Source organism: Stigmatopora argus, chromosome 19 (genome assembly GCF_051989625.1).
Source record: "Stigmatopora argus isolate UIUO_Sarg chromosome 19, RoL_Sarg_1.0, whole genome shotgun sequence".
Lineage (NCBI taxonomy): Eukaryota > Metazoa > Chordata > Actinopteri > Syngnathiformes > Syngnathidae > Stigmatopora > Stigmatopora argus.
The window spans coordinates 13,569,870-13,593,970 of NC_135405.1; the positions used below are offsets into that span (position 1 = coordinate 13,569,870).

General features: G+C 43.6%; 5 protein-coding genes across 8 annotated transcripts; 3 read left to right on the forward strand and 2 right to left on the reverse strand.

The window, feature by feature from the left end:
• The first annotated feature begins 768 nt into the window (after nucleotides 1-768).
• On the forward strand, nucleotides 769-2,685 carry baalcb (BAALC binder of MAP3K1 and KLF4 b). 3 transcript variants are annotated; one of them, XM_077587286.1, is made up of 4 exons: nucleotides 769-962; nucleotides 1,512-1,765; nucleotides 2,007-2,200; nucleotides 2,261-2,680. In XM_077587286.1, exons 2-4 carry the CDS (start codon nucleotides 1,597-1,599, stop codon nucleotides 2,402-2,404), a joined length of 507 nt encoding a protein of 168 aa, XP_077443412.1. In that variant the 5' UTR covers nucleotides 769-962; nucleotides 1,512-1,596; the 3' UTR covers nucleotides 2,405-2,680. The 3 variants fall into 3 exon arrangements, with proteins under 3 accessions (XP_077443412.1, XP_077443414.1, XP_077443413.1); XM_077587287.1 differs by having other exon boundaries at nucleotides 770-901; nucleotides 2,261-2,681; XM_077587288.1 differs by having other exon boundaries at nucleotides 769-1,765; nucleotides 2,297-2,685.
• On the reverse strand, nucleotides 2,591-4,357 carry nme6 (NME/NM23 nucleoside diphosphate kinase 6). 2 transcript variants are annotated; one of them, XM_077587284.1, is made up of 6 exons: nucleotides 4,019-4,357; nucleotides 3,834-3,929; nucleotides 3,522-3,624; nucleotides 3,178-3,217; nucleotides 2,926-3,086; nucleotides 2,591-2,849 (listed from the first exon to the last, which is right to left on the reverse strand). In XM_077587284.1, the coding sequence occupies exons 2-6, from the start codon at nucleotides 3,924-3,926 to the stop codon at nucleotides 2,707-2,709; spliced, it is 540 nt and encodes a 179-aa protein (XP_077443410.1). In that variant the 5' UTR covers nucleotides 3,927-3,929; nucleotides 4,019-4,357; the 3' UTR covers nucleotides 2,591-2,706. The 2 variants fall into 2 exon arrangements, with proteins under 2 accessions (XP_077443410.1, XP_077443409.1); XM_077587283.1 differs by having other exon boundaries at nucleotides 4,060-4,352.
• Nucleotides 4,358-10,160: 5,803 nt separating this feature from the next.
• eif2b4 (eukaryotic translation initiation factor 2B, subunit 4 delta) lies at nucleotides 10,161-13,663 on the forward strand. Its single transcript, XM_077587277.1, has 13 exons — nucleotides 10,161-10,228; nucleotides 10,708-10,757; nucleotides 10,828-10,963; nucleotides 11,023-11,217; nucleotides 11,290-11,372; nucleotides 11,902-11,993; nucleotides 12,060-12,174; nucleotides 12,243-12,319; nucleotides 12,539-12,641; nucleotides 12,704-12,831; nucleotides 12,899-13,076; nucleotides 13,174-13,354; nucleotides 13,415-13,663. The coding sequence occupies exons 1-13, from the start codon at nucleotides 10,186-10,188 to the stop codon at nucleotides 13,612-13,614; spliced, it is 1,581 nt and encodes a 526-aa protein (XP_077443403.1). The 5' UTR covers nucleotides 10,161-10,185; the 3' UTR covers nucleotides 13,615-13,663.
• A 230-nt stretch (nucleotides 13,664-13,893) lies between these two features.
• Nucleotides 13,894-15,473, reverse strand: atraid (all-trans retinoic acid-induced differentiation factor). Its single transcript, XM_077587279.1, has 7 exons — nucleotides 15,313-15,473; nucleotides 15,014-15,144; nucleotides 14,822-14,890; nucleotides 14,667-14,738; nucleotides 14,477-14,598; nucleotides 14,311-14,411; nucleotides 13,894-14,239 (listed from the first exon to the last, which is right to left on the reverse strand). Exons 1-7 carry the CDS (start codon nucleotides 15,403-15,405, stop codon nucleotides 14,135-14,137), a joined length of 693 nt encoding a protein of 230 aa, XP_077443405.1. The 5' UTR covers nucleotides 15,406-15,473; the 3' UTR covers nucleotides 13,894-14,134.
• A 142-nt stretch (nucleotides 15,474-15,615) lies between these two features.
• On the forward strand, nucleotides 15,616-23,755 carry snx17 (sorting nexin 17). Its single transcript, XM_077587278.1, has 15 exons — nucleotides 15,616-16,569; nucleotides 17,812-17,886; nucleotides 18,111-18,228; nucleotides 18,714-18,778; nucleotides 19,317-19,427; nucleotides 19,503-19,593; nucleotides 20,137-20,224; nucleotides 20,564-20,633; nucleotides 21,129-21,221; nucleotides 21,287-21,490; nucleotides 21,736-21,864; nucleotides 21,972-22,049; nucleotides 22,169-22,243; nucleotides 22,324-22,365; nucleotides 22,449-23,755. The coding sequence occupies exons 1-15, from the start codon at nucleotides 16,510-16,512 to the stop codon at nucleotides 22,557-22,559; spliced, it is 1,410 nt and encodes a 469-aa protein (XP_077443404.1). The 5' UTR covers nucleotides 15,616-16,509; the 3' UTR covers nucleotides 22,560-23,755.
• The last annotated feature ends 346 nt before the right edge of the window (nucleotides 23,756-24,101 follow it).

Genomic DNA, 24,101 nt, shown 5'->3' on the forward strand with positions numbered 1-24,101 from the left:
GGGCCTGCCTCATATTGACCACGCTGTCAACTGGATGCAAGATTCACGGGGGCCCTGCCACGCCTTCGCTAAATCAATAAATAACTCTGAGGGTCATTTTGTGTCAGTGCCCCACAGAACAGTTGTTCTTAAACTTTTCATATTTAACTTAAAAGTTAAAAACAATGAATTCTGATTTTTACATTGACCAGTGAAGGGAACACATGGATTACAATGGGTTCAGAAGTATTGGATCATTTGGAAACTGTAATCATTATTTAGTTGGAATTTCATCATCTGCTTTGTCCGATTAGTAATCAAAAAATGTGCATTGATCTAATGTAGTAAAAAAATCAACGATAGTGCGTCCTTTTTCGTCTAAATTGGGAGAAGAACTCCCTCGTGTGGACAGAATATGAGCTACAGCAGAGAAGTGACCCCAAAACACAAAATTGGCATCTTATTTAGCAAAATACGAGTGCGTACATAAGAATACCTAATTATATATTTGCATAAATTTAGCTGAGTGAGAAATGTATATATTGATTTGCTTTTTAGGGGGGAAAACGTTAATAAATAATTAAAACCAACGTTTTCAAACTGGTTCAATGATTAAGAATGTGCCTTTCTTAAAAAAAATAAGCATCGAATAAACCAAAATTATTTTAATTCCAAATTGAATGGTCATCAGCAGTACGTGAATATGAATGAAGCTGTCAAAACATGAGAGCACGTGTGTGTGCGTGTGTGTGTGTGTGTGTGTTTCTGGGTGGGTGGGTGGTAGTGTTTGTGTGGGGGGATTTGCAGAGCCCCACTGAACAGCGACACCAGATGAAGACAAGGATACGTCGAGACGATCGAAAATCTCCTTCAAACTCACCTCCATCTTCCTCATCCTTCGGGCCGAAAAAGGGACGCTCTGGTCGGTCAAAGGCAGTAGCTTCCATCGGTGTTTCTTCCGAGCTGTTACGGTGCTTTTTTTGGTGTGTATCAGCTGGCCTTCACTTGCCAAAAAACACATACGTACGTGTATTAGAACAGCGTGGGATGTGTATAAAATGTAGTAACGTTTATGAATAGTAATATGGAGGATAGGCTGACATGTTGATTGTTTTGGTTGTATTGATGTACTATTGCATCGTATTGAGAGGTGCCCATCATATTTTCATAAGCTTCTGGGGACAATTACATATCTAGGTCGTTTACATACAGCATATGTATTCATCAAGCTTAATATTTCGTTTTAACGCAGAGAAAATCATAAGTAGGAGGAAATAATTTGGTCAAAGTGGGCTCAATTTATAGGATGGAAGACTAGTACTGTTGTATCAAGAATATATTTTGGCGATCACACACATTAACATTCAATTAAACAGAAGATATTCCTAATGATAACCCTTAAAAAAGAACTGGAATTTTTAAATAGGATAAAATTGGGTTCAACATGATTCTAACTCCCATTTTTTTCTAAAGTAAAGTGGTCGTCAGCCTTCCCAGTCCAAAAAGATTGGCCGTGTGTACTGTCGTCGCAGATGTTTGCAGACGGGGGTGATGGGAGAACGCCTCGCAGGCCAGAGGTCCGCTAGGAAAAGCTGGTGAAGAAGCCAAAGGGCAGCCATGGGCTGCGGCGGAAGCAGAACGGACGCCCTGGAGCCTCGTTACCTGGAGAGCTGGACCAAGGAGACCGAGTCCACCTGGCTGACCGGCACCGACACCGACCTCCCGCTCTCGTCCATCCGTGGCATCTCGTCCGACGGCTCCGTCTGCGAGAAAAACTGCAGTCCCAGTAAGGTTGACAACAAGAAGCGGCTTGGAACCGCAATAGTTATTTTCTCCAAATCGTGCATGCCTTGACGAAAATCTTTTTCCCCAAAAAACATGACGTTTGAAGACCATCAAGTACAAAAAAAAACAATTCAACACATAGTATAAATGATAATACTGGTACACCATAACGATGGTCTCTTCCCTAATCTAGCACGACAAAAGTTAGCATTTAGCTAACATGACGACCCTTTTTTCGGCAGTCCCCGATTTCTTCGAAGACGGCCTACCGACTCCCGCCGAAGCGTACCTCAAAGTTTGCTCGGAGGGCGGCCTCGCCGACGCCCGAAACGACAGCGCCCGCCTGGATCCGCCGACCCCTCCGATGCATGAGGGGGCGCCGTTGTCCTCCGCCACCACCGTCCAACGCACAAGTGTCCTACATACCGAAGAGATCGTAAGTAACGTCTAACATCTCGTACGACGGCAGTTTTTGAGCTTGTCTCGTCCCCGTTAGACAAAATGGGAGGACAACCGCATGTCCACCAAGCAGGTGACCATCACGGTGACGCAGAGCATCCACCAGGTGGACAAGAACGGCAAGGTGAAAAAGTCGCTGACCACCTACGAGGTGATGAAACCCGCCGAGGCCGTCAAGTGAGGGGCGCGGCATGGCTAAAGGCCAAACATTTTTGAACATTTGGGGGTTTTGGCCACAAAAAATGTGTGCGATGGCGTTCTTCCATGGAAAATATAACAACATTGATGAGAAAAATGACAAAGTTGGGGTTTGTGCCGGTACTGTATTATTTTGAAAGAAATATATTGTAATACTTGGATGAATAGATTGATATTTTGTCAAGATACATACGTGTATTTTATTGAAATGAAGAATTACACCAATAAAAATGAATATGAATTGTAAAAGCTCACTCTAAACACAAATCACAAAATCCTCCATCGTTACGTCTGTACGTGGACGTGTTTTTGAGTATCGTAACGTATCCTTCCCGAGCGGAACGCCGGCTCCTCCGTCTCCATCCACTCCTCGGCTTGAAAATCCGGGAAGAAGAACACCATCTCTCTCTGCGCCGACTCCACGGAATCTGCAAGGAAAAAAAACTGGATTTGAGCAGAAGGCCAGGGGGAAAAAATGTCAACGTGGTCGGAAATTCGCTGCACCGGAGCCGTGAGTGGTGTTGCGTGTATCCGTGAGCCCGAAGCGAGCCCGTAAACAGGCGGGGGAGCTGTATCGAGCTTGGAAAACTTTGGTCGGTCCCATCAGTTCTCTCCAGTGGCGAATGGCGTCCTCTCGGGCTAAGATGTACGCACGCATCGGGCCGCTGTGGGTAAGAAAACCGATAAAAACACATCAATGAAGTCAACCAGGCTGCAACGGGGCTACAAAGTACAGAATTAGGCTGTCCTGCCTACCTTGACATGAACTCAACCAGTCTCTGATAGAAGAATCGCTCTGAAAAAGACGACAGTATTAGGCCCACACAACAAAAGAAAAAAAGGGGTACGAAAATAAACTCCTAAGACCTACTCCTATGAAAATAAAGTCCAAATATAAGAAAATCCGTAATATCTAAGATCTGGGGTTGCCATGGCAACCACAGATCTCCATTGGGGGGTCAACCGGGGCGAAAACATCATTTGATTGAATAAATGGGGTATATTTGACTTCCTAAAACAGGACAAGGTAGGCTCACACACCCACTCACCTTCATTAATTTTATATGTTCTATTTTTTAGTAAAATAATAATTCCCACACCTGAATGCTCAGCATAAAATTTCTGCGAGTCTTGCCGTCTCCACACCAGATCTCTGCGTCGAACAATAGCAAACTTGTTGTCTAGGATACTTTGGTGAAGAGCCTGGAAGACAAAAATATAATATTTTTGTGTCTAGAATTCAATATTTAGGGATACCGTGTTCACGACATTGTATGCTACTCCTGTTCTTAGCTAGCATTTGGTTAATTCATGAGAGAACAACTCTTACAAATGAATTGTAAATTTATATAATTCTATTTTAATTCCTAGAGTGGTATCTGGATTATTATAAAATGAAATTTTAATAGTACCTCCAGAATGACAGGATTAGCCACTGCGTCTGGTTTTATGACCGCTAGGGTGAGCTGCAGCGCTTTGGACAACCCACGAGCAGTTAGCAACATTTTCTTTTAAAAAAGAAAAATGATATAATGTATGAATTACATATCATAAATTAACAGTTTAATTTTTTAAATTCATTTTACAAGAAGCTTACTGTTAGCGCCTCGAACAGTCATTTAACCGTTCTAAACCTACCGGAAGTCGCCTTTTGACCGCTACAAAATGCTCGAAGCCTCAGACAATTCTGTAGATATTTACATTCTGATATACTATTAATATTTAAAGTGTCGTTTCATATAGAGCAATCAAAATAGGTGAATAAATGTGTTGTTTATAATCTACGTGAGGAGAGAAGAATAGAGTCCTTCACTCAAATATGTCCCCAACACTCGTCCGTTTGTTCCTCCTACAAATGTGGCCTGGTCTTTTATTTAAAAAGAAGTTATCATAATTGCTCACATTATGAACAATTTAAAATGTTTTTCATATATATATATCAATAAAAATAGGTAAATGTCGTTTATAATTACGAAACGAGAGAACATTTAGTCCCATTTAGTCCTTCACTCAAATGTGTCCCCAGTACACGTCCGGTTGTGATTTGTTCCTCCTAAAAATGTAGACTGGAATTTTATTTAAAACCTGTTATCTTAATTTCTCGTAAATACAAATTCTGAAATATGTAAAGTGAGTTTCATAGAGTAATCAAAATAGGTTAATAAATGTGTCGTTTGTAATTACGATAAGAAAGAACATTTGGTCCTTCACTCAAATGTGTCCCCAATACTCCAAATGTAGCCTGGTATTTTATTTAAACATCAGTTATCGTAATTTCTCATATTTTAAATTCAGAAATATTAAAAGTGAGTTTCATAAAGAGCAATCAAAATACGTTAATAAATGTGTCTTTTATAATGACGACACGCGAGAACATTTAGTCCTTCACTCAAATGTGTCCCCAGTACACGTCCGGTTGTGATTTGTTGCTCCTGCAAATGTAGCCTGGAATTTTATTTAAAACCTGTTATCTTAATTTCTCGTACATACAAATTCAGAAATATGTAAAGTGAGTTTTATAGAGTAATCAAAATAGGTTAATAAATGTGTCGTTTGTAATTACGATAAGAAAGAACATTTGGTCCTTCACTCAAATGTGTCCCCAATACTCCAAATGTAGCCTGGTATTTTATTTAAACATCAGTTATCGTAATTTCTCATATATTTAAATTCAGAAATATTTAAAGTGAGTTTCATACAGAGCAATCAAAATACGTTAATAAATGTGTCTTTCATAATGACGACACGCGAGAACATTTAGTCCTTCACTCAAATGTGTCCCCAATACACGTCCGGTTGTGATTTGTTGCTCCTACAAATGTAGCCTGGTATTTTATTTATAATAATTAATTGCTCATACGTTTTAATCCTAAAATATAGACACTTCAATAGTTAAAACGAAAAAAATTAACTCATGAATTAAACTGTTAACGTTCCAAACATGTAATTGCTGACTGCCGCCGCAAGAGAGCGTCCAAGGAACAGCACCAACAATTGAGCACAGACTTTATTTGAATTTTGCTTGAAACATTTTGAATAACACTCTAATCAAGCTAGGTCATCAACGACTGTAACACGTTTTAGCCTCTATTTAAGTAATGTTTAATACCCAAGCTCATGCGAACGGCACAGCCCAAGTTAAAATATGTCAAGTGCGTGCCAACTGTGCCAAAGGGGCCACACCCCGGCTGTTCATGGCGGTGGGGGGAATAAAAGAAGATGGAGGGTGAAAGTAGCACCAATCTCGCCCACCTGTCCCGGTTATGTGACTTTGCGGTACGACGCCGCAGTTGTCAGGGTGTCGGTGTTCAACGATGGAAAAGATTAGCTAGCCGGGGACAAATGTTTCGAGGGAGTCCTCTTGGACTCAAATTCAAAAGCTGGAGTGTTGTAAAAGCAGTTAATCTTTTCATTCGCACTTTAAAACTTTATCGGAGTGTCACGACGCAGCGAGCGCAGTTGTCGCCGCTCCCTTTTGCTCGGGGCAGCTGAGCCGGCACCCCCACGGGCGCTCATCGGGGGCCACGAGACCGGATCGTAACTCAAACGTGGCACCCAATGTCTTGGTATGAAAACATAAAACGTATTCACATATCCCAGGTATCCCCATTCTGAAGGGTGCACTGTTGTTTTAAAAAATATTATGTCATAAATAGCTCCCCAACGACTCTCTATTTTTTTCATTTTACAGTCGAAACGCTGCCGTACTCCCAGGCAAAATAGATTGGACGCCTAGCACCATCATTAGCCACCGATGTTTGAAATGAGTCTCCCATTGCGAGTTAAGTACAACAAAGATCCAACGCCAGTCTTTCCTGCTGCGACACCTACAGGGTGTCATGTCGACGCCTCATTAGGACGCAACACAAAAGCCACACACGCAAAAGGTGCACCCCTAAAATGGTGTCGACGTCTCCCGGTGCGTTTGCGACCACCGGCGTCCATCGGATACATTGGGAGCCCCGTTTCGAGTCAACTAGCTTCGGCGATCCGGCGCAAAATCCTCACCTGTTCCCTCTTTGGCCCTAAATGCCGGCGACCTTTGAACTCTCTCCTCACGACAGCTGCGTCAACTCGGCCGTCGGGCAACTGGCGAAGGACAGAGGGGGGAATTAATCCCGCGGCGGTGGCTAATGAGTCAGCAACGCCGTATAAAAGGGATTGGACATGTCATGTAACTCATTTTAGGTCATTTCTTGCAATGGAGTCTAATAAAAAGATTGGACGCATCATTGAACTCATTGACTACGTGCCGTCGTCCATTTTGTGTCAATTTCACGTACTTTTTGGGCCAATGAGTCCACAACGTGAATACCCTCACTGGTTTTCTGAACCACTTATCCTCACCAGGGTCGGAATGGACACGGAATGTCACGTTTTGGTTTTGTCAATAGCGGGGAAAGAGTTTTTATGGGTCCTAATCGGTGGTTATAAAGTCATTTTTGTCAGGAGGAATGCCTGTATGTAAAAAAAAAAATTATGTATATGGTTGACCGTCAGCGAGGCCCAAATTTGACCGCTGGAAGGCATCCGCGCGGAACATATGGCCTCCGCTTCATTTTCCTCCGCCGCAAGCACAAGCCGACGCGCTAAGGTCAACACCTGCGTTCTAAAATGGGCGCACGGGGTCGCGGCGCGATAGGAACCCGGGCTGGGCTTCACAGAAAGCCGCGGCTTACATTGAAACCCGACGCGAGGCCTTCGCCGCCCGCAAATAGCCGGGCGCTTATTTTTGATTTTTTTTTTCGCTCCCTTCCGGGACGTGCTCTAAACGGGACAGTCGTGGGACATTTCCCGCGGGCCTCAAATGCAACGTTTCCACACGCGTCAGCGACGCGCCGGCCTATGTCGGGCTAGCCTCGCCGTATCGGGTGACTTTGGCGGGCGAGGGACGCGACGGCTCGCCCCCAAATTGGAATCTGGCCGTTCTCGTGACAGTAAAATACACCCGTTAAACATTTATTCTGTGGCCAGGTTGTATTTCCTAATTGCTTTCGTGGCTGTGACATGTTTGCAGTGGCGGCCCGTGCATTTTCTCGTAGCGCCTTCAACGAATCAATCCAACCCTCAAAAACTATTTTATGGCTATAAAACCTCTACTGCAGCTACAGCTGCGACACATAAAAAATAATCAATGCACAAAAATGGGTTAAAATTCACTTCCTAGCAGCATTTAATGATTAAATACAAATACTGGAGCTTTTCAGACATTACAACCGGCCCAGGGGGTGATTTCCCCGGGAAAAGACTTCTTAAAGATTTCTTAAAGAAAAGATTTCTTAGGCCAGCAGAGAAGGCCTTGAAAGCCTTGACAACCCGCCACTGCATGTTTGTAAGGTCACGAACGTCCCGTTTTTTGCCTAAAAATTGGCTTTGGGCGAGAATGCTAAACCAAAACAAAGGCCGCGTGCCATTTTACAAACTCATTCATTTGACCCGAAGGAAACCGTCAGCTGCGAGCGCCGCCAACACATGCCCACCCCACAGTCGAGGCATTGTTCTGACACCCCCCGACTCCCCCCAAAAAAGAGAATTCATTGACATCGGCTGTAAAACGGAGGCCGGGTGGCGTGTTTGGGAGCAGGTGGGGGTGGGCTCCGGGTGTAGGGTGTCTCGAGCCCGGCGCCGACAGCTGAGAGCTGTGATTTCACAGGCCGGCTCGCCGGTGTCCAGCCCCCCGATTGGGCCGGACGGCGGGCGCGAAGGAGAGGCCTAAAGGACACCGACAGGTGGGGGGCCGCTCCGGACTCCGGGGGGCGGCTCGCCTCGCCTCCCGCGCGTAGAAAAGGCAGAGCGGACGGGCCCGCCGCTCTCACAACGCGCCGCGCCCAGGACCGACTACAACATTTTTGGGGGTCTTTTTTATTTGATTCATTTCGTTGTTTTATTTTTTTAAATAAGATTTTGAGGCGTCCACGCGGAGAACGAGCATTTGTCGTGTCGTTTACGGTTAAATTGAGTGCAAAGTGACCATTTGCCAGCTTTGCTCGCATCCCAAAAGCTAAAGAAAAGGTTAGTCATCCTTTTTTTTGTTAGCTTGAACTTATTGGCTGCCATGGACGGTCATAGAAGGACATGCTAAAATGCTTGTATTGTCATTATACAAGTATAATGAGATTGTTTATGTGATAGAAATCAGGGAATATTAGAAATATTTTTAATGATCAATCTTTAAAAAAATAATTCGAAATAAATATATGCACATTTAGTGTTTGTAGAAATCCTTTACTTATGTTCAAAAGAGTCATACTACATACTAGAAAGTATAAATACAAATTTTATTTTTAACTAAGTTGTAAAGTTATCAACTGGACTTGTTTTGTTTTGAAATTTTATAATAAAAAAGTAAATTAATTAGTAAAAATAGCTCGTATCTTCCTATTTTATAGGATAAACAAAGAAACTGGACATGTGTCCCCGCCATTTTGTGTTTTAATCCAAATTTCAGTAATTACCACAGCACTTGCAAAACCTGAGCTAACTATTAGCTAATGTTTATGGAGACATCTTGGACAAAATGACCGCCAGTGATTTCTCCAATCCACTTTTTTTTCTTTTAATTTTTGACCTTTCTTCTTCTTCTTCTGGAAAAAAAAAACACTTTCCATCCCACGCAGGATCCGGCGGCCGTTGCCTCTTGGGAGAACATGCTTCCTTATATCCCCATATTCATACAGCCACTTATGGAATGTAAGGAAGTGTGTGGTTCCAAGTTGGACTCCATCTTCAGAGGAAGAAAAAAAAGGGGGGGCTCGTGTCGGGACGAACAGGTGAAAGGAAGGCCGCCACTTTTAGAAAAGGGCCAAAGGATTGACGGGGCGCAGCTGTCGCCCCCTTTATAGCCGCCCGAAAGGGGGCTTCGGGGATGTCAACTACTTTTGGACTAAGCGGAGATCTAAAAATAGGGATTGATGCTTCGTTTTGTGGATTGGGGACGTCCATTTTGAAACGTATGTGTGTGTTTTTTTTATCTCTCTAGGTTTTTCTCCGTCTTTCTTGACTCAGCTGAAGCAACACCTTGCCGTGGCTGGTCAAACGGAACCAAGTCAGGTGATTCTGTGAGGTTTGGTCCCCTTCAACCAGCTACTGCGTCGTGAATTCAGTCAGCGGCGGTCGGAGATTTCATCTTTTTTTATTTTTTTAAAAAAAATATTTATGTATGTGGATGTGCATGTTATAAAGGCCTGTCAATAAATCAATAAAGGAACACAAGCGTTGGTGGATTTATTGCACAAAGAGCACATTTTTCCTATAAGAGGTGATAAAAAAAATGATATCACAATATATTGCTTCACATGATATCACCTTTCTATTACATATTGCAATGTATTGTATAGTATAAATGCACAGTTGCTTTTTTCTTTTCATTCTTATGACAATTTTATGGCTCTAAAAATATGACTCTATGACTTTCATTTTATTCATTTATTTATTACTGATACACTCACGCGTGAGTTATTTTTCCATAAACCTTTACGTATGAATATAGCACAATATACCCACAATAACCCCCAAGCACACGCATGTATTTTTTCATTTTATATGAAGATTATATCATGCTATATACATTTTCAAAACAAATAATAAAATTACATAAATATTCAAGTGTTTTTTGTCATCAAAGAACTCAATGGCATGATTCATTGAAAAATAAAGCATGTCATTTTCGTTAATATACTGGTATCCGTGGAATGATTAAAATTAAGTTTGTTTCCACTAGAGGGCGCGACACACGGGTTAGGGGTGTCGTTTTGCGGTTACACCATGTACGTCACATCCGGGAAGATGGCTGACAGCGTAACAACAGGTGTGTACGAAACGAGTGTAAACTGTGCCTTTTCTGACTGTTTCCGCGTGGTTCTGTTATTTTGAAAAATGTGAAAAGACGAAAATTACCACAGCCTTCATAACTGGTGTTTATAAACCCCAGTATCTCACTCGTAATTGTGTTATTTTTCCCAAGATAGCGGAAAAGCTAATGCTAATGATGGGGTTCCATGGTTTGACAGCATCATTGCATCATCCTGGTTGTGGTATTCCTTTTCTTCCAAAACATACGAGTTTTGTCAATGTTAGTTCATTGACAAAATGTCGTTATTTAATTCGTTGGCTGCCATTGACGCCGCTAGTTGTCCAATCCTTTTGGACGGGAAAGGGCGAATAAACGAATGTCCGGACGGATATGACGTGTAGTGCCGCCAATTTCACTGTCAGATGAGCGTTCGTGAAATGTACAACATATATTTAAAGAGGGAAACGTAAGACATGTTTCTGTATCTTCTTTAGATGGAATTGCAGAAGAAAATGACAAGAAAGCAGACATTGAGCGCACAAAGGTGATTCACTTTGTTTTTTGGAACCTGTCAAACAAATGTATTCAATTATGCTGTGTCATTTGACGGACAGAGCGAAGGCCGAGAGCTGACAAAAGAGGAGAAACAGCGATTAAGGAAAGAAAAGAAGCAGCAGAAGAAAAGCAAAGACAAAAAAGATGACGCCCCGAAAACCAACATGTCCGCCGCCGCACCACCTCCCCAAAAAGGTGCGTGACCTTTCGTCTTCTTCTTTTGCGCCTACTTATTTTGCACGTGGACATTTCAGCGCCTTCCTCTGTGCCTTGCGCCGACGTTAGCGTAGCGTCGGACAAAGCGGCTAAGAACAAGACGGAGGTGAAAGCGGAGAGAAGACCCCGACACGACTCGGACAGGTCCAAGCAGAGCAAAAAGCGAGACGGCGGCCAGCAACAGGCCGCCGTCGCCGCCAAAGCTAAAGCGCCACCTAGCGAGCTCCAACCCGGTAACGCCGCGTCGGGAAAGCCGGCTGTGGTGGAGTTTTGATGCTCACCGCTGTGTTTTTTTTCCTCCGCAGTGGTCAAGCGTCTTCCCGAACACGTCCAAGTGGACGACCCAGATGTGATCAAGAAGCTAGCCAAGAAGTTGGAAAGACAGCAGGTAGGTCGCGGCTAGCATAGCAGCTAAAGCGAACTAGCATAGCATGGGTGATCAGCCTTAAAAGCTGCTTCTATTGTGTCAATTAGGCCTTTCATGCACGAATTGTGATTTTTTTTTTCTCCAAAAATCATTAAAAGACATATTCAGTGTATAAATACTGATTCTAGGTGCAACAAAAAGTTGATGTATTTAATTTCAATCGATTTTAGTTTTGTTAACGCACAATACTGTTTTAGTTATCTATTCTTCTCAGTTCACCAAAATGGTTTTTCGTGTATAGTTTGGCCATTTAAATTCATTTTCCACAATAGCATGTGCTTTGCATGTGACGGTGCCATTTGTTTCAGACAAAAGAGCACAATTCATCACTAAAGGTACCCAAAAAAACGCTTCTTACTCGAAGCCGTTTGCTGTGTTGTTTTTGCGGAAACATTTTCCGCCTGCGCATTTGCAGTGTTTTGCCGTTCTTTTGTTTGTGCTGGAGCTGATGATGATAAATTAAAGAACACGCCGTAATGTGTACTTCCAGATTCCACTTCGGTCAGACTACGGCTACAAAGTTAGCCTTTTTTCACACTTGCACCAGTATAGTCGGAAAGCCCCTCTCACGCAGCAAGTCAGGTAAGATTTTCCATTTACAAGAAGTCCATTTTGAATACATTTTCATTTTTTTCCCCACTTCGTTAGCATCCCGTCGTCAGTCATCCACCCCGCCATCGTTCGCCTTGGGCTCCAGTATTCGCAAGGCATCGTGGCGGGATCCAACGCGCGCTCCGTGGCGCTGCTGCACGCCTTCAAGCAGGTTCGGCCGCCATCGACGGCGATAGATGTTCAACGGCTACGATTGAAAGTACACGTTTTTGCCATCAGGTGATAAGAGACTACAGCACGCCGCCAAATGAGGAACTGGCAAGAGACTTGGTGAACAAATTGAAACCTTACATCAGGTAACAAACATCTACTAATACTTAATTAGCCTTGTCAAGTCTACTTAGTCAATTTAAAAAAAATACCTATAGTTTTTTAAATATTTTATTTTGGAGCTACAACACCTATATAGACTTTAATAATTTAAAATATTTTATTCAGAGTTTGCAAATGAACCAATTCCAAGCAAAATTGCTCAGATTTTGTTTTAATTTGACAAATGTTTTTTTTTTCGACAGCTTTTTGATCCAATGTCGCCCTCTGTCGGCCAGTATGGGTAACGCCATCAAATACATCAAAAAGGAGATTTCCAACATCCCAAGTCACTGCAAGGAAGATGAGGTGCAATTTCTCTCATTTAAACTTAAAAAACAAACAAACGAGCCCTTAAAAATTCTTCTCAGGCGAAAAGCAAACTGCTCCGATGCATCGACGGCTACATCGACGAAAAAATCGTCCTGGCGGGCAAAGCCGTGGCGGAAATCGCCTTCGAGAAGATCAGCGACGGCGACGTCATTCTCGTCTACGGATGGTGAGACGGCGGGACCGTTCGGGGCGTCCCGCGCTCTCGCGCTTAACTGTTGACTCGACCACGCCAGCTCGTCGCTGGTCAACCACATCCTTTACGAAGCCTTCGCCAAGGGGAGGGAGTTCCGCGTGATCGTGGTGGACAGCAGGCCCAGGCTGGAGGGCCGCGAGACCCTCAGGCGCCTGGTCCGGCGGGGAATCCGCTGCACTTATGTCCTCATCACTGTCGTCTCCTACATCCTTCCAGAGGTGAGTCACTTCATTCTTCTTTAACGCGAGTACATGTCATTTTTAGCGTCGTCAGCCGGGGCCCGCCGGACTAAAGATGCCGTTTGTGCGTCCGCAGGTGTCCAAGGTGCTGTTGGGCGCCCACGCGCTACTGGCTAACGGCTACATGATGTCCCGCGTGGGCACCTCGCAAGTGGCCCTGGCAGCCAAAGCCTTTAACGTGCCCGTGCTGGTGTGCTGCGAGACCTACAAGTTCTGCGAGAGGGTGCAGACCGACTCCTTCGTGTCCAACGAGCTCGGTAAGGAAAATGCCGCCGGCGCCCAAAGATTCCCTCGGCTTAACCGCGCCGCTTTTCCAGACGATCCCGACGACCTGATCGTGACGCGGAAGGGCAAGACGCAGCTGGCGTCGTGGCAGGAAGTCCGCTCGCTGGGGCTGCTCAACCTGGTGTACGACGTGACGCCGCCCGACTTCGTGGACGCCGTCATCACCGAGTTGGGGATGATCCCGTGCACGTCGGTGCCCGTGGTGCTGCGCGTTAAAAGCGTCGACCAGTAACCCGGATCGAGTGCTGTGACCATGCAATAAAGAGGAGTATGTATATACACGTATTCACAAAGAATGACATTTTTTCATTTAAGTGGGTTTACGCATGGCTTTAAAATTTATATATAAATGTCCATGGAAAACCGTTAGTTTTAATCCTAGTATATTTTTATAGTTGTGTTTGCATCGTTAGCTTTTTATTTACTTTGCCCCTCACCCAAATTGCATCGAAATGCTTAATAGAAAAGTAGTATCTTTGCACCCTCTTGTGGATACTATTGGAACCAAACAGGGATTTAAAAACCAGTTTAATGCCGCATGCAATCAATATAACAACGTTAGTGTTTGTCAAACAGCTTTTACAATACAGTGCATTTTTGCCTCCGATTTAACTCATTGGCTTCCATTGACGGTGGCAGACGTCCAAAAAATAAATATGATTTACAAGTAAAACACTTTAAAAAAAAAACCTAAAATATTTCATTCCCTTTTAGCTGACAGTAGAGAAATCCACTTTAAAAAAAAATCCATACTAGGGAGACTTTGCTTTTCGCCTCTGGGTGACCCACAGCAATAAAGAAAGCACAAATGTGGAGGCTCCCAGAGACCCGAACACCTGAAAAAATGGAAACTCCCCCTGCCGGGGAAAAAAATCAAAAGAAATGTCAAAACTAAACCTAAAATTTGAACAATTAAGAATGAACGTACCTCTCGCAAACACTTGTACCCGTGATAGTTGTCGCCGCAGTTGCATTCGAAGAAGCCGGGCCCGTACGGACCACACCGGGAGTACTCGGGACAGTTAACAGCTGTGAAATGATATCAGTATTGATTATTGTATTTAAAAATATTGGTTTGTATTTGGTACACTTACACATCTTCCCAGGCTGATTACACATGCTCTTCTGGCCTTCACAAAGGCGCTGTCCCTCACTTATCTCCACCTTATCCCAGGAAGAATTCCCACCAGGACATGCCATGTTTGCAGGTAAAATCCTAAAATATATATGTTTAAAAAGTAAAAATACACATCTGACTTTGAAAATTCCCAACGCAGTGCTTACAAATAACTCAAGTTGCGAAATCCTTCAAATGCCGAGTCGCTCATGTTGATGATAGGGTTCAACGACAGGTCGCTGCACAGGTTTGACAAATTCAATCATATTAAAGCAATGAATGACTCAATGTTAAATAGTAATAACATGTGAATAATTAATACATTATTGAAGCACCAGCTGCTTCCTGAAGATTGTCAAAGTGAGTTAAGGAACAGTTGGACAAGTCCAGCCTAAAAGACACACAAATACAGCAAATTATGCATGTTATTACTACTTCGTTTTTCACATAACTTGCATAGGTGGCTCAATAATTACTAGCTAGCAAAAACATCAAAGGTATATACAAACTATACCCAGTGATGCGTTGAGGGTCCCTCGTTTCATTTTGAAGGCAACAGCGTCCCGCAATACGACCAGTGAATGAAAAGCAAAACTGACCCACAAATGAGTCTTTTTGCAAGATCCCGCTGCACTGTTTACATATCTATGAACACAAAATATAATTAATACACAAATAAGCTACTGATGCTCGCTGAAGCGTTATTAACACAATGGACAATTCAGTATAGTAACGAATGCGCTATTAATGGTTCATAGTGACTTGCGTCAAATAATAATAGCAACTAAACAATGTAGCGATTCTGAATGGTACCTGCGGTTCGTTTTGTTGGTTGCTGGGGTAAATGAACAAATATAAGATGAAAACAAGAAATAGATGCGTCAGTGGGACATGCCCTGTTTTCATGTTTTCCAACTGAAGTCACATGACCTTATGATAGCGGACATGCGACCGGAAGCCCTTCCCAAACGTTAATTTTACTTAGCATTTTTTTGTAAATCTATCATTGATGTCAAAGTGTATAATTACAAGATAGTTTACATAAAAGCAAACAATAATAGTACTAAAACACCTAAATGTTTTTCTACAGTACACCTCTGTGACGCCTTCTCCTGCTGTCACTTTGGGTCGCACCAAATGAAAGAGCAATTGGGTACGTGTTGATAATTTTCTTTTAATTAACTAATATAATAGAATTAATACGTTTAATATGTCACATAGAGAAGTTTTGTTTAATATGGGTGTCCAAACCCAAAGTAAACACGCCGTTATCTTAAACGGTATTGCTTAAACCTCCCCCGGATGTAAAGAAAATGGTATATGTCAGAACAGTTCCAATGTGTGATTACGTACGCTAAACAATGTTTGTATTTCTAAAATGGCCACTTTTTAGACCTAGGTTTTCTCTCTAAGGATTCATATTCGTTTTAAAATACATGATAAATGTTAATTAGTTCATTATAGTGGGCGAGGGAGACACTCGAACAAAAAAAAATAGAAAAATAACCCCCTCATGCAGAGCAAATGGTTCTTTCCATCGAATCTGCAGGAACCAGCTGCATCTCCCATCCAGTTAACGACATCTGTTTGGCGAAAGTGAGCGGTATCTCTATTTAGCATTTTAAACTCGTTTTAGCTCAAGAAACTCTCAAACTTTAGCGACGAAAGACTATTTAACTACACTCCTAGTTTTAATGGAATTACTCCATAGTCGTAACATGGCTGCTTTCGCAGTTTGAAAAGTTTATGACCGACGTGGGAGAAGTTTTCATCTTTTTTTTATGTGCAAGCTAGCTTTACCGGAGGTGGATGCTAACTCGCCTCTCCTTCCGCCTGACACGGCGCTAACGGACCGAGCGAGCCGTGAAAGAAGCGTGTGGATGCCTCACGCAACTCCTTTGTCACCAGCTACTTTCAGTACGGTGTACTTTTAAATTTTATTATTTTTATCATCACAACTGTGGCGCCTTGAGCCCCGTAAAGCGAGGTGGCGTTCAGGTACTGCTCAACATGCATTTTTCCATACCCGAAACTGAGGTCCGTTCGGGGGAAAATGGATCTACCTATGTGGTGAGTGCGAAAAATGTATCTATTTTTCATGTATGAACTTATTCTATTCAAACTTGGGTAAAAAGCAGCATGAGGTCATTGCAGGGTTCCTAATAAAATGGAAAACAGCTGTAGCACATCGCCTGAGGCGTTCAAGGACATACTGTAAATACACTTTACTGCAGAATATAGTAGACTTTTGTTTTACGTGCTATTTTTAGGGTTGTGTTCATGGGGGAAGCATTAAGTCACGATTAAGCGACCAAAATTCATCTAATACTACTGTGAACTTCAGCTTTACAGATACCTCCTTGATGTCCATGCATCTCCAAGCAAAGACGTGATGGTGTTTCTTAAATATGTGAAGTTTAGTTGCTAGGGAACTGCCTGGCCTTCATCCTGTTGTGAATAAGCGCATCACTGTCATAAATTTGTTCACATTTGGCTGCAGTTGAAACAGTCTCTGAATGAGGGTTGTGTAAAGTACTAAAATGTTATTTCCAGATGTGAAATTTGATTGCAAAATCCTCAAAATTCTTATTTGTTTTTGCACTACTACCGAAATGTTCGATTTGGCACTACAAAATGAAGGATATATTTTTTTCCATTGACTGCCATTTGACATCAACCGAGCTTCAGGAAGGCTGTCCGATTAAGCAATGAGCTCTTTGGACTTTTGAAAAAGTTGTTTAACTAATTTGTCGTGTGGGTGTTTCACAATAGCGACAAGGTTCACTTTGAAACGCCGTTTAAAATTTTATTTCGAATCCACTTACGTCAGTTGGGCGAAGTGAACATATGTAGAAAGAAAAAAACAATCACAGTCATAAATAATTGCAGTAAGTAATAATCTTGTAATTAAGATGTCATGAACATGTCAATGAGTAAGAATTGTGTCATCCAAACACCCACAATGCACTGGTGTGTGTTGGGTAAACATACACTATTATTACTAATACTCCACTTTGCTGTGATTTCTGTGGTCTTGGGTGAATGCAGCTGCTTTTGTGCACAGTCACCGTTCCTTCCTGCCCGCTTGCCATGACCCCCGCGCACTCTTTCACCTCGCAAAATTAGCCACGTGTCGTCCTCCCCGCTAGTTTGGACGGATTGCTCGACACGTACGACAGGGAGTCTTACTTCCTATATTCCATTTCCTTCTAATTTTGTGGTTCCTCTTGATGAAAACGTGTTCTGGTACTCGACGGCGATTGACGTCGATGGAGGCGTTAAGGTTAACGTGTGTTTGTGTCTATCCCGCAGGCTTACAACATCCACGTCAACGGCGTCCTGCACTGTCGGGTCCGTTACAGTCAACTCCTCGGGCTTCACGAGCAGGTGAGGCCAAAGTAGGGATTGCCATCCCATGATGCAATGCAAATAGTGTGTATAACAAGGGGACTGTATCACAATGTTGGTAGTCCAACAAGTCATGTATTCTTTATTAAAATAAGCAAACGTCTCCGTCCGCCCCTTCCGCGCACGTCCGTGTCATCTCGTATGACGGTTGCCCGGCAACGGGACGTCCTCGCGGCGCCCCCGATTGCCTTTTGTGCCGGCAGATAAAAAAGGAATACGGCGGCAACGTGGTGCCCTCCTTCCCCCCGAAGAAGATCTTCACGCTGACCTTGGCTGAAGTGGAGCAGAGGCGGGAGTTGCTGGAGAAGTACATGCAAGCCGGTTAGTTTTGGATCTGTTTGTGCGCGTGTGGGCGGGATTTCTTACTTTAAAGGAACTGAAAGTGGAATTTTTGCTCACTGCATTAAGTGTCCCAATATGTGAATGTAGTGCCCTTTTGTTGGGAAGCGGCCATTTTAGGCTTTGACAAGAAAACAGCGCTTTAATCCTGTTTGTGTTGATCAAAACATAGCCCTCCCTCCCTCCCTTCCACGTTCCCCACCTTGCTCCAAAGCGGACTTTCATCCCTCACTTTTTAAGCATATTACCCTTAATCTGAACCTTACACGTACACAAACATGTTTGCAGAGCTGGTACTGGGCTCTTTTTTTTAATCCTCTCAGCGCCGACGTGGAACAAGGGGGCGTTGTGGGAGCTGGTATTTGCTCCAGTGGCGTCACGAAATCCGCCTAGGAAAAATGAGCACCCCACCTTGTATGTATACACCTTTACCGTGGGTTGAAATGGAGTCTTTTTTTTTCCCGCAGTGCGCCAGGACCCGCTGCTCGGAGCCGGCGAGTTGTTCAACAGCTTCCTGAGAAGAGCACAGCAGGTCGCCAGACACTCGGACGTTTTTTTAAATTCAAAATTCATATTCAATTCTGCACCACTGTCACGGGCGGTCCAATAAGTGCTGGGAATTTTGGCAATCCATATCACAAACGATGCCCAACTATTGGCCCAAATGAGTTCATATTAAAAATAAAACACTCATAGGGTCTACTTTTAGAATGAGTTAGGAATGTATAAAACCAATAAGACTTAAAAATGCACTCAGCATGCTAATAATTCCTGCTTTGATATGAAATGAAATAAGGACATAGTTAATTCATTAACATACTATTATTCAGTGTTTTTAATTCATATGTTCTCACAATTTATTTTGATTAGGATATATTGACAGAATTATGATTAAAATAGTGACTGAGAACCGCATTTCAACATTAGTTATTTCAGCCTTCAGTGATTATTTAGTTAGTTTTAACATTTACATGTTTTTCTTTTTCCCCCCACATCTACATGGATTTATTTCGATTTCAAGACGTTCTAACGAATGGATGCTAACGTACCACCTTCGATGCCGTTAACAGGAAACTCAACAGGTCCCCACGGCAGAAGTGGCTTTAGACATCAGCCTATCCAACGGTCAGAAGGTGACGGTGGACATTCTGAGCTCCGATCAAACAGAAGACGTGCTGGACGTAAGCCATCTTACTTTTTTACATTTATTCCCTTTTGATTTTCTCCAAATGAATTCAATCTTGTTTGGCTCGAAGGTGGTCGCCAGCAAACTGGACCTCCCCGAAGACCTGGTGGCCTACTTCAGCCTCTTTCTCGTCCGCGAAGGAGAAGATGGAGGCCTCACGTGTACGTAACGATAAATAGGCGATGTCAAACCCGATCACATCTTATTTTTTTTAAATGGCCGATTGTATTTTTTTATGTACGCTCATACAAAACACCATGTTTGAACCTAATTTGTAACTGATTTGCCCCCCAAAAAACATGTGATCCTCCTGCAAAATCAAACGGAAATAAAAACAAAAACTATTTTCCTTAATATATTTTTGAGCGTGACCGGACGTTTGGTCGCCCGGACGTTTGGTCGCCCCGGGTGAATATAATTTTGAGAGCTGGTTTCAACAGTAGATATTTAGATATTAAACTCTCTCTCTCATGAATATAATTTTGAGAGCTGGTTTCAACAGTAAACTCTGTCATGTTGTCAAACGTCCGGGCGACCATTTTTGAGGTGTCAGATCAGGAATCAGTATGGGCAGAACCTCAAAATGGATTCATAGCCAAAAATGTGATCGTGACACCCCCTACTTTTGAACACATTCTTTTTTCAGTAAAACTCGGTAACACAACAAGTTCACAGCAACCTCATACTTCTTTTTTTCCTCTTAGTTGTTCGGAAGCTTCAAGAATTTGAGCTGCCCTACGTCTCCATCAGCAGCCTACACAACTCCGACTATCACATCCTCTTACGAAAAAGGTAGACTGTCCACTTTTCTCATTCATAAGCCAGCGCCTCGGTTTATGAGTTTGTTTTTTGTTCCGCTTGGGAGTTTTGGGAATTCGGGTCTTGGCTCGCTTTACTCCACTCTGGATGTTGACTCGCTTTTGCGCCTGCCTGGAGGGAAGCCGTCCAAGTCCTCCTGACCTACTTTTGCCGTGCGTGTGGGACAGCGGGGGGAAGATGGAATGCGAAAAAGTCGCAGTGAACCAACCCCCCCCTCCCAAAAGGACGCCCCAGTATTAAATGAGGCGAGCGGGATTTTAAAAAGCCGATATTTTCTGAGGTACTCATTGGAATGTTTGCGTTGTGGTGCAGCTACTGGGACATGGTGTACGACGGCGACGTCATGGACAACAGAGTTGGGCTGAATTTGCTTTACGCCCAGGTAAGTGTCGTAAATGACGCACATTACTATAAGCTGCACCAAATTTAATAAAATTGAAGGAAGAAAAACATGCACACCCCCCACAGAGTTTCCTGTTTTGAAATAGGATATTGCCTAAAGAGGAATGAATCTGTCCTTACCATTTCTAACCCAGGGAACATGCGTTTATGGTGTGTTCACACCCAAAATTTAAGTAGAAAATCCAAATTAACCCAGGTCGAAGCAACCTAAATCAATGCAAAATAATAAATAAAAGCGTTAGCCCTAGCTTAGCAACTACCAAGTCGTAGCAAACCTTCTTAAATGTCTCCTAATGTAATGACACCACATTTTGGAGCATTATTTCATCATAAAAAAATACCCAAAGACACAAACCCAAACAACTGAGTTAGCATGATGCTATTTAGCATCCACAAATTGGTCTCCTCCGGCTGACCAGGAGTACTTTATTATTTTTTTTTTAAATGATTTTTTTCCTCTTTTCTGTCCGACCAGACGGTGTCCGACATCGAGCGAGGCTGGGTTCTCGTCAACAAAGACCAGCACCGGCAACTCAAGTCCTTGCAGGAGAAAGGCTCCAAGAAAGAAGTAAGCATCCAACCATCCTTTCGCCAATCCGACCCAAACGTGCTCAATCGCTTTTTGCCTTTCAGTTCATCCACTTGGGCCAGACGCTGAAGTATTACGGCTACATCAAGTTCGAGCCGTGCGCCACCGACTTCCCCGAGAAGGGCTGCCAGGTGATCGTGGGCGCCGGCAACAACGAGCTCAACTTCCACGTCAAGCTGCCCAACGAGCAGATGAAGGAGGGCAGCTTCAAGGTCACGCGCATGCGCTGCTGGAGAGTCACGTCCTCGGTACGTTGCTTCCTTTATCGGTGTGACCTTTTCCCAAATCCCGCTCCCCCCCCCGGTTCTCCCAATCAACGCGCCCCGACCTCATCAAGCAATTGAATTTGTCACGCGCGACGGCTCATCTCATTACGGTCCCTCGCGGCGCCATGAATTCCTCCGCACCGTCATTAGCCCCATTCATTTAGTCCGTAAAAAAATGCGTCATTCGATTCGACGGTCCGTATCATTTTTGTTCCATGGTTCGGCAGCAAGTCCCGACAGCCAACGGTACCAACAACCCGTGCGGTTCCACCAAGTGCGACGTCAAACTGGAGCTGGCCTTCGAGTACCTGATGAGCAAGGACCGACTGCGCTGGGTCACCATCACCAGCCAGCAGGTGAGCGTGCCTGCACAAATCTGTGGTCCCCGGTCCCGTTGGATCGGACGTCCATCGCCGTCGATGGTGGCCGGCCAAGCACTAATTTCGATGACGCCCCCTTTCAGGCCATCATGATGAGTATTTGTCTTCAGTCGATGGTGGACGAGTTGATGGTGAAGAAGTCGGGCGGCAGCATTAAGAAGGTTCCGTTCACGTTCTAACATATTCAACAGCTTCATTTTGCCCTGCAAATGCTTTATTTTGCTTTTTAAAATAATTATTTTCCAAATAAAACACACTTACTGTTTTCCTTCCCGCTCAGATGTCGAGAAAGCGTCACAACGGCTCCGCGCGGCGACCCGATTCTCAGCAATCTGTGAAATCCCCCCCTCTGCTGGTATGAAATGGACCGGCCCGCCCCACCACCATGCCATGACCCCTTCCCGACCTTTAACGAACTTTTCCCTTTCCACGCAGGACTCTCCCGACCAGAGCCGCGAGCAAATCATCAAACTGTCGGTAAGTCCCACGAACCACAAAACCGATGGACGTCCATCTTTGTCAATGGCGGCGACTTAACCCCGCCTTCCACCCCCCCGCAGACCAAGCTGAATTCCGTGTCCCTACGAGGAATCGGCACCTCCAGCGGCGGCGGAGGCGGCGATTTCCACGGCAACTACGCTTTCGAGGGCATCGGCGACGACGACCTGTAGCCCCGCCCACAAACGTCATCACGCATCACGCCGCCGCCGCAACGGGGTTCGTAGCCACCAGCCCAGAAAGTTTTTTTTTTTTTTTCTTTCCCCCACTTCACGTCGCAATGCTGCAAGTCGGTCAGTTCCCGCGACCGTTCGGGCGACCGGTCACTAGTGAGAGCCTAAGAATTTTTCCTGGGGAAACAAAATGAATGTGCAGATACGTACGTACGTGCCAAAATAACCGTTAGTGACTCGCAGCTACATTCGTACGCCAACTGGCCGCCACGTAAGGTACACGCTCGGTTTCGCCGCCATTGACGGCGAAAGACGTTCGATCCGTTTCGACCGGGACGAGCCGGCACGGTCTCCCGGGCCACCCGGATTGGACGTCTATCGCCGTCAATGCGTCTTTTATTTAATACTGTTCATTTTTCTTTGACTAAATACCACAAAGCATACTCTGCGGTCCGCCAGGCTTATTATTGGACTTTTATCGCTGTCAATGGCAGCTGTCGTAGCCAACGTCTTTTATTCGCGATGCCTTAATTTTCTTTATTTTTTATTTTAAATCCACCAGCATAACATTTCTTACAGCAATCATCCAGCCTCTTGCGTGTTGCACACTGTAAAAAGTTGGGGGCGTCGTCTATGAAACTCCATGGCTGTTTTTATTTTGTATTTTTTTTTAAACAAGGTTTCTCATAAATGCCAAATTCTAGTTTACTAAAGCGTTTTGCACAAGAATAACATGACGACGTCACTTTTAAAAAATGAATCTATATGTGTATGTATGTATGTATGTATACTACATGCAAAGTATTGGCATTTACTAACACGGATCTTTTACTCGTAGTGCCGCTTGTTTAGCCTCCAGCAGATACAAACTAACGTGCCGACCGCCTATCAGTGTTTACATTGTTTATTCTTTTGAGTTGACAGACTTTTGTGCGATTGTCGCGATCATCTCAGAGGACAAAAAAAAATTGCAAAATAACAACGTTCATGCATTGCTGGCAACGAAATGAACAGGAGCGTTCTTGTCTTAGTAAGTGCTTTGTTTTTCCATTTTGGGGGGGGGTTTATGCCTTCATCCATTTGATTTTTGACAAATGTAAAAACTCGGGAAGCTAATAGCAAGTGAAACATCTCAATTGTAAGCAATAGTCAATCATGCTTGGACCAACAATAAAGGTTGTTATTCATCTGTTAAAGGGCTTCAAATGTCTGTTTATATCTTCAAAAGATTTTATTTTTTACCCCCAAAAAGGCAGAATTAGTTTTAAATGCAGCAGCATAACATTGCTCCAGTCAAATATTTCATGAAATAACTTTATTTGCTTGAAAAGTCTTGCTTTTTAAGGCATTGATGAAACAGACACGAGTTCACAAACGGCGTACAAAAAGCGTCAATCCCCCGCCATCGACGACGACGGACGTCCGGATCGGTCGCCCGTCGTCAAGGACAAACTCTCAAGGGGAGGGGCCAAACCAAACAGACAATCAGCCTATATCCTGTGTGTATGTATAGCTATATAAATCGTATATATATATATTTAT

What these genes read in the sequence shown, in the direction of transcription:
- atraid (XM_077587279.1), bottom strand. Translation starts at nt 15,405, where the DNA reads ATGAAAACAGGGCATGTCCCACTGACGCATCTATTTCTTGTTTTCATC. An exon ending in TTTCGCAACTTGAGTTATTT is followed by an intron (nt 14,599 to 14,666) that starts GTAAGCACTGCG and finishes TATATATTTTAG; the next exon opens with GATTTTACCTGCAAACATGG. An exon ending in TAATCAGCCTGGGAAGATGT is followed by an intron (nt 14,412 to 14,476) that starts GTAAGTGTACCA and finishes ATCATTTCACAG; the next exon opens with CTGTTAACTGTCCCGAGTAC.
- snx17 (XM_077587278.1), top strand. Translation starts at nt 16,510, where the DNA reads ATGCATTTTTCCATACCCGAAACTGAGGTCCGTTCGGGGGAAAATGGA. An exon ending in TCCTCGGGCTTCACGAGCAG is followed by an intron (nt 17,887 to 18,110) that starts GTGAGGCCAAAG and finishes TTGTGCCGGCAG; the next exon opens with ATAAAAAAGGAATACGGCGG. An exon ending in TCCTGAGAAGAGCACAGCAG is followed by an intron (nt 18,779 to 19,316) that starts GTCGCCAGACAC and finishes TGCCGTTAACAG; the next exon opens with GAAACTCAACAGGTCCCCAC.
- eif2b4 (XM_077587277.1), top strand. Translation starts at nt 10,186, where the DNA reads ATGTACGTCACATCCGGGAAGATGGCTGACAGCGTAACAACAG. An exon ending in AGAAGTTGGAAAGACAGCAG is followed by an intron (nt 11,373 to 11,901) that starts GTAGGTCGCGGC and finishes GTGTACTTCCAG; the next exon opens with ATTCCACTTCGGTCAGACTA. An exon ending in TGCTGCACGCCTTCAAGCAG is followed by an intron (nt 12,175 to 12,242) that starts GTTCGGCCGCCA and finishes TTTTGCCATCAG; the next exon opens with GTGATAAGAGACTACAGCAC.
- nme6 (XM_077587284.1), bottom strand. Translation starts at nt 3,926, where the DNA reads ATGTTGCTAACTGCTCGTGGGTTGTCCAAAGCGCTGCAGCTCACCCTA. An exon ending in CTAATCCTGTCATTCTGGAG is followed by an intron (nt 3,625 to 3,833) that starts GTACTATTAAAA and finishes TTTGTCTTCCAG; the next exon opens with GCTCTTCACCAAAGTATCCT. An exon ending in CAACACCACTCACGGCTCCG is followed by an intron (nt 2,850 to 2,925) that starts GTGCAGCGAATT and finishes TTTTCCTTGCAG; the next exon opens with ATTCCGTGGAGTCGGCGCAG.
- baalcb (XM_077587286.1), top strand. Translation starts at nt 1,597, where the DNA reads ATGGGCTGCGGCGGAAGCAGAACGGACGCCCTGGAGCCTCGTTACCTG. An exon ending in CGAGAAAAACTGCAGTCCCA is followed by an intron (nt 1,766 to 2,006) that starts GTAAGGTTGACA and finishes TTTTTTCGGCAG; the next exon opens with TCCCCGATTTCTTCGAAGAC. An exon ending in TCCTACATACCGAAGAGATC is followed by an intron (nt 2,201 to 2,260) that starts GTAAGTAACGTC and finishes CGTCCCCGTTAG; the next exon opens with ACAAAATGGGAGGACAACCG.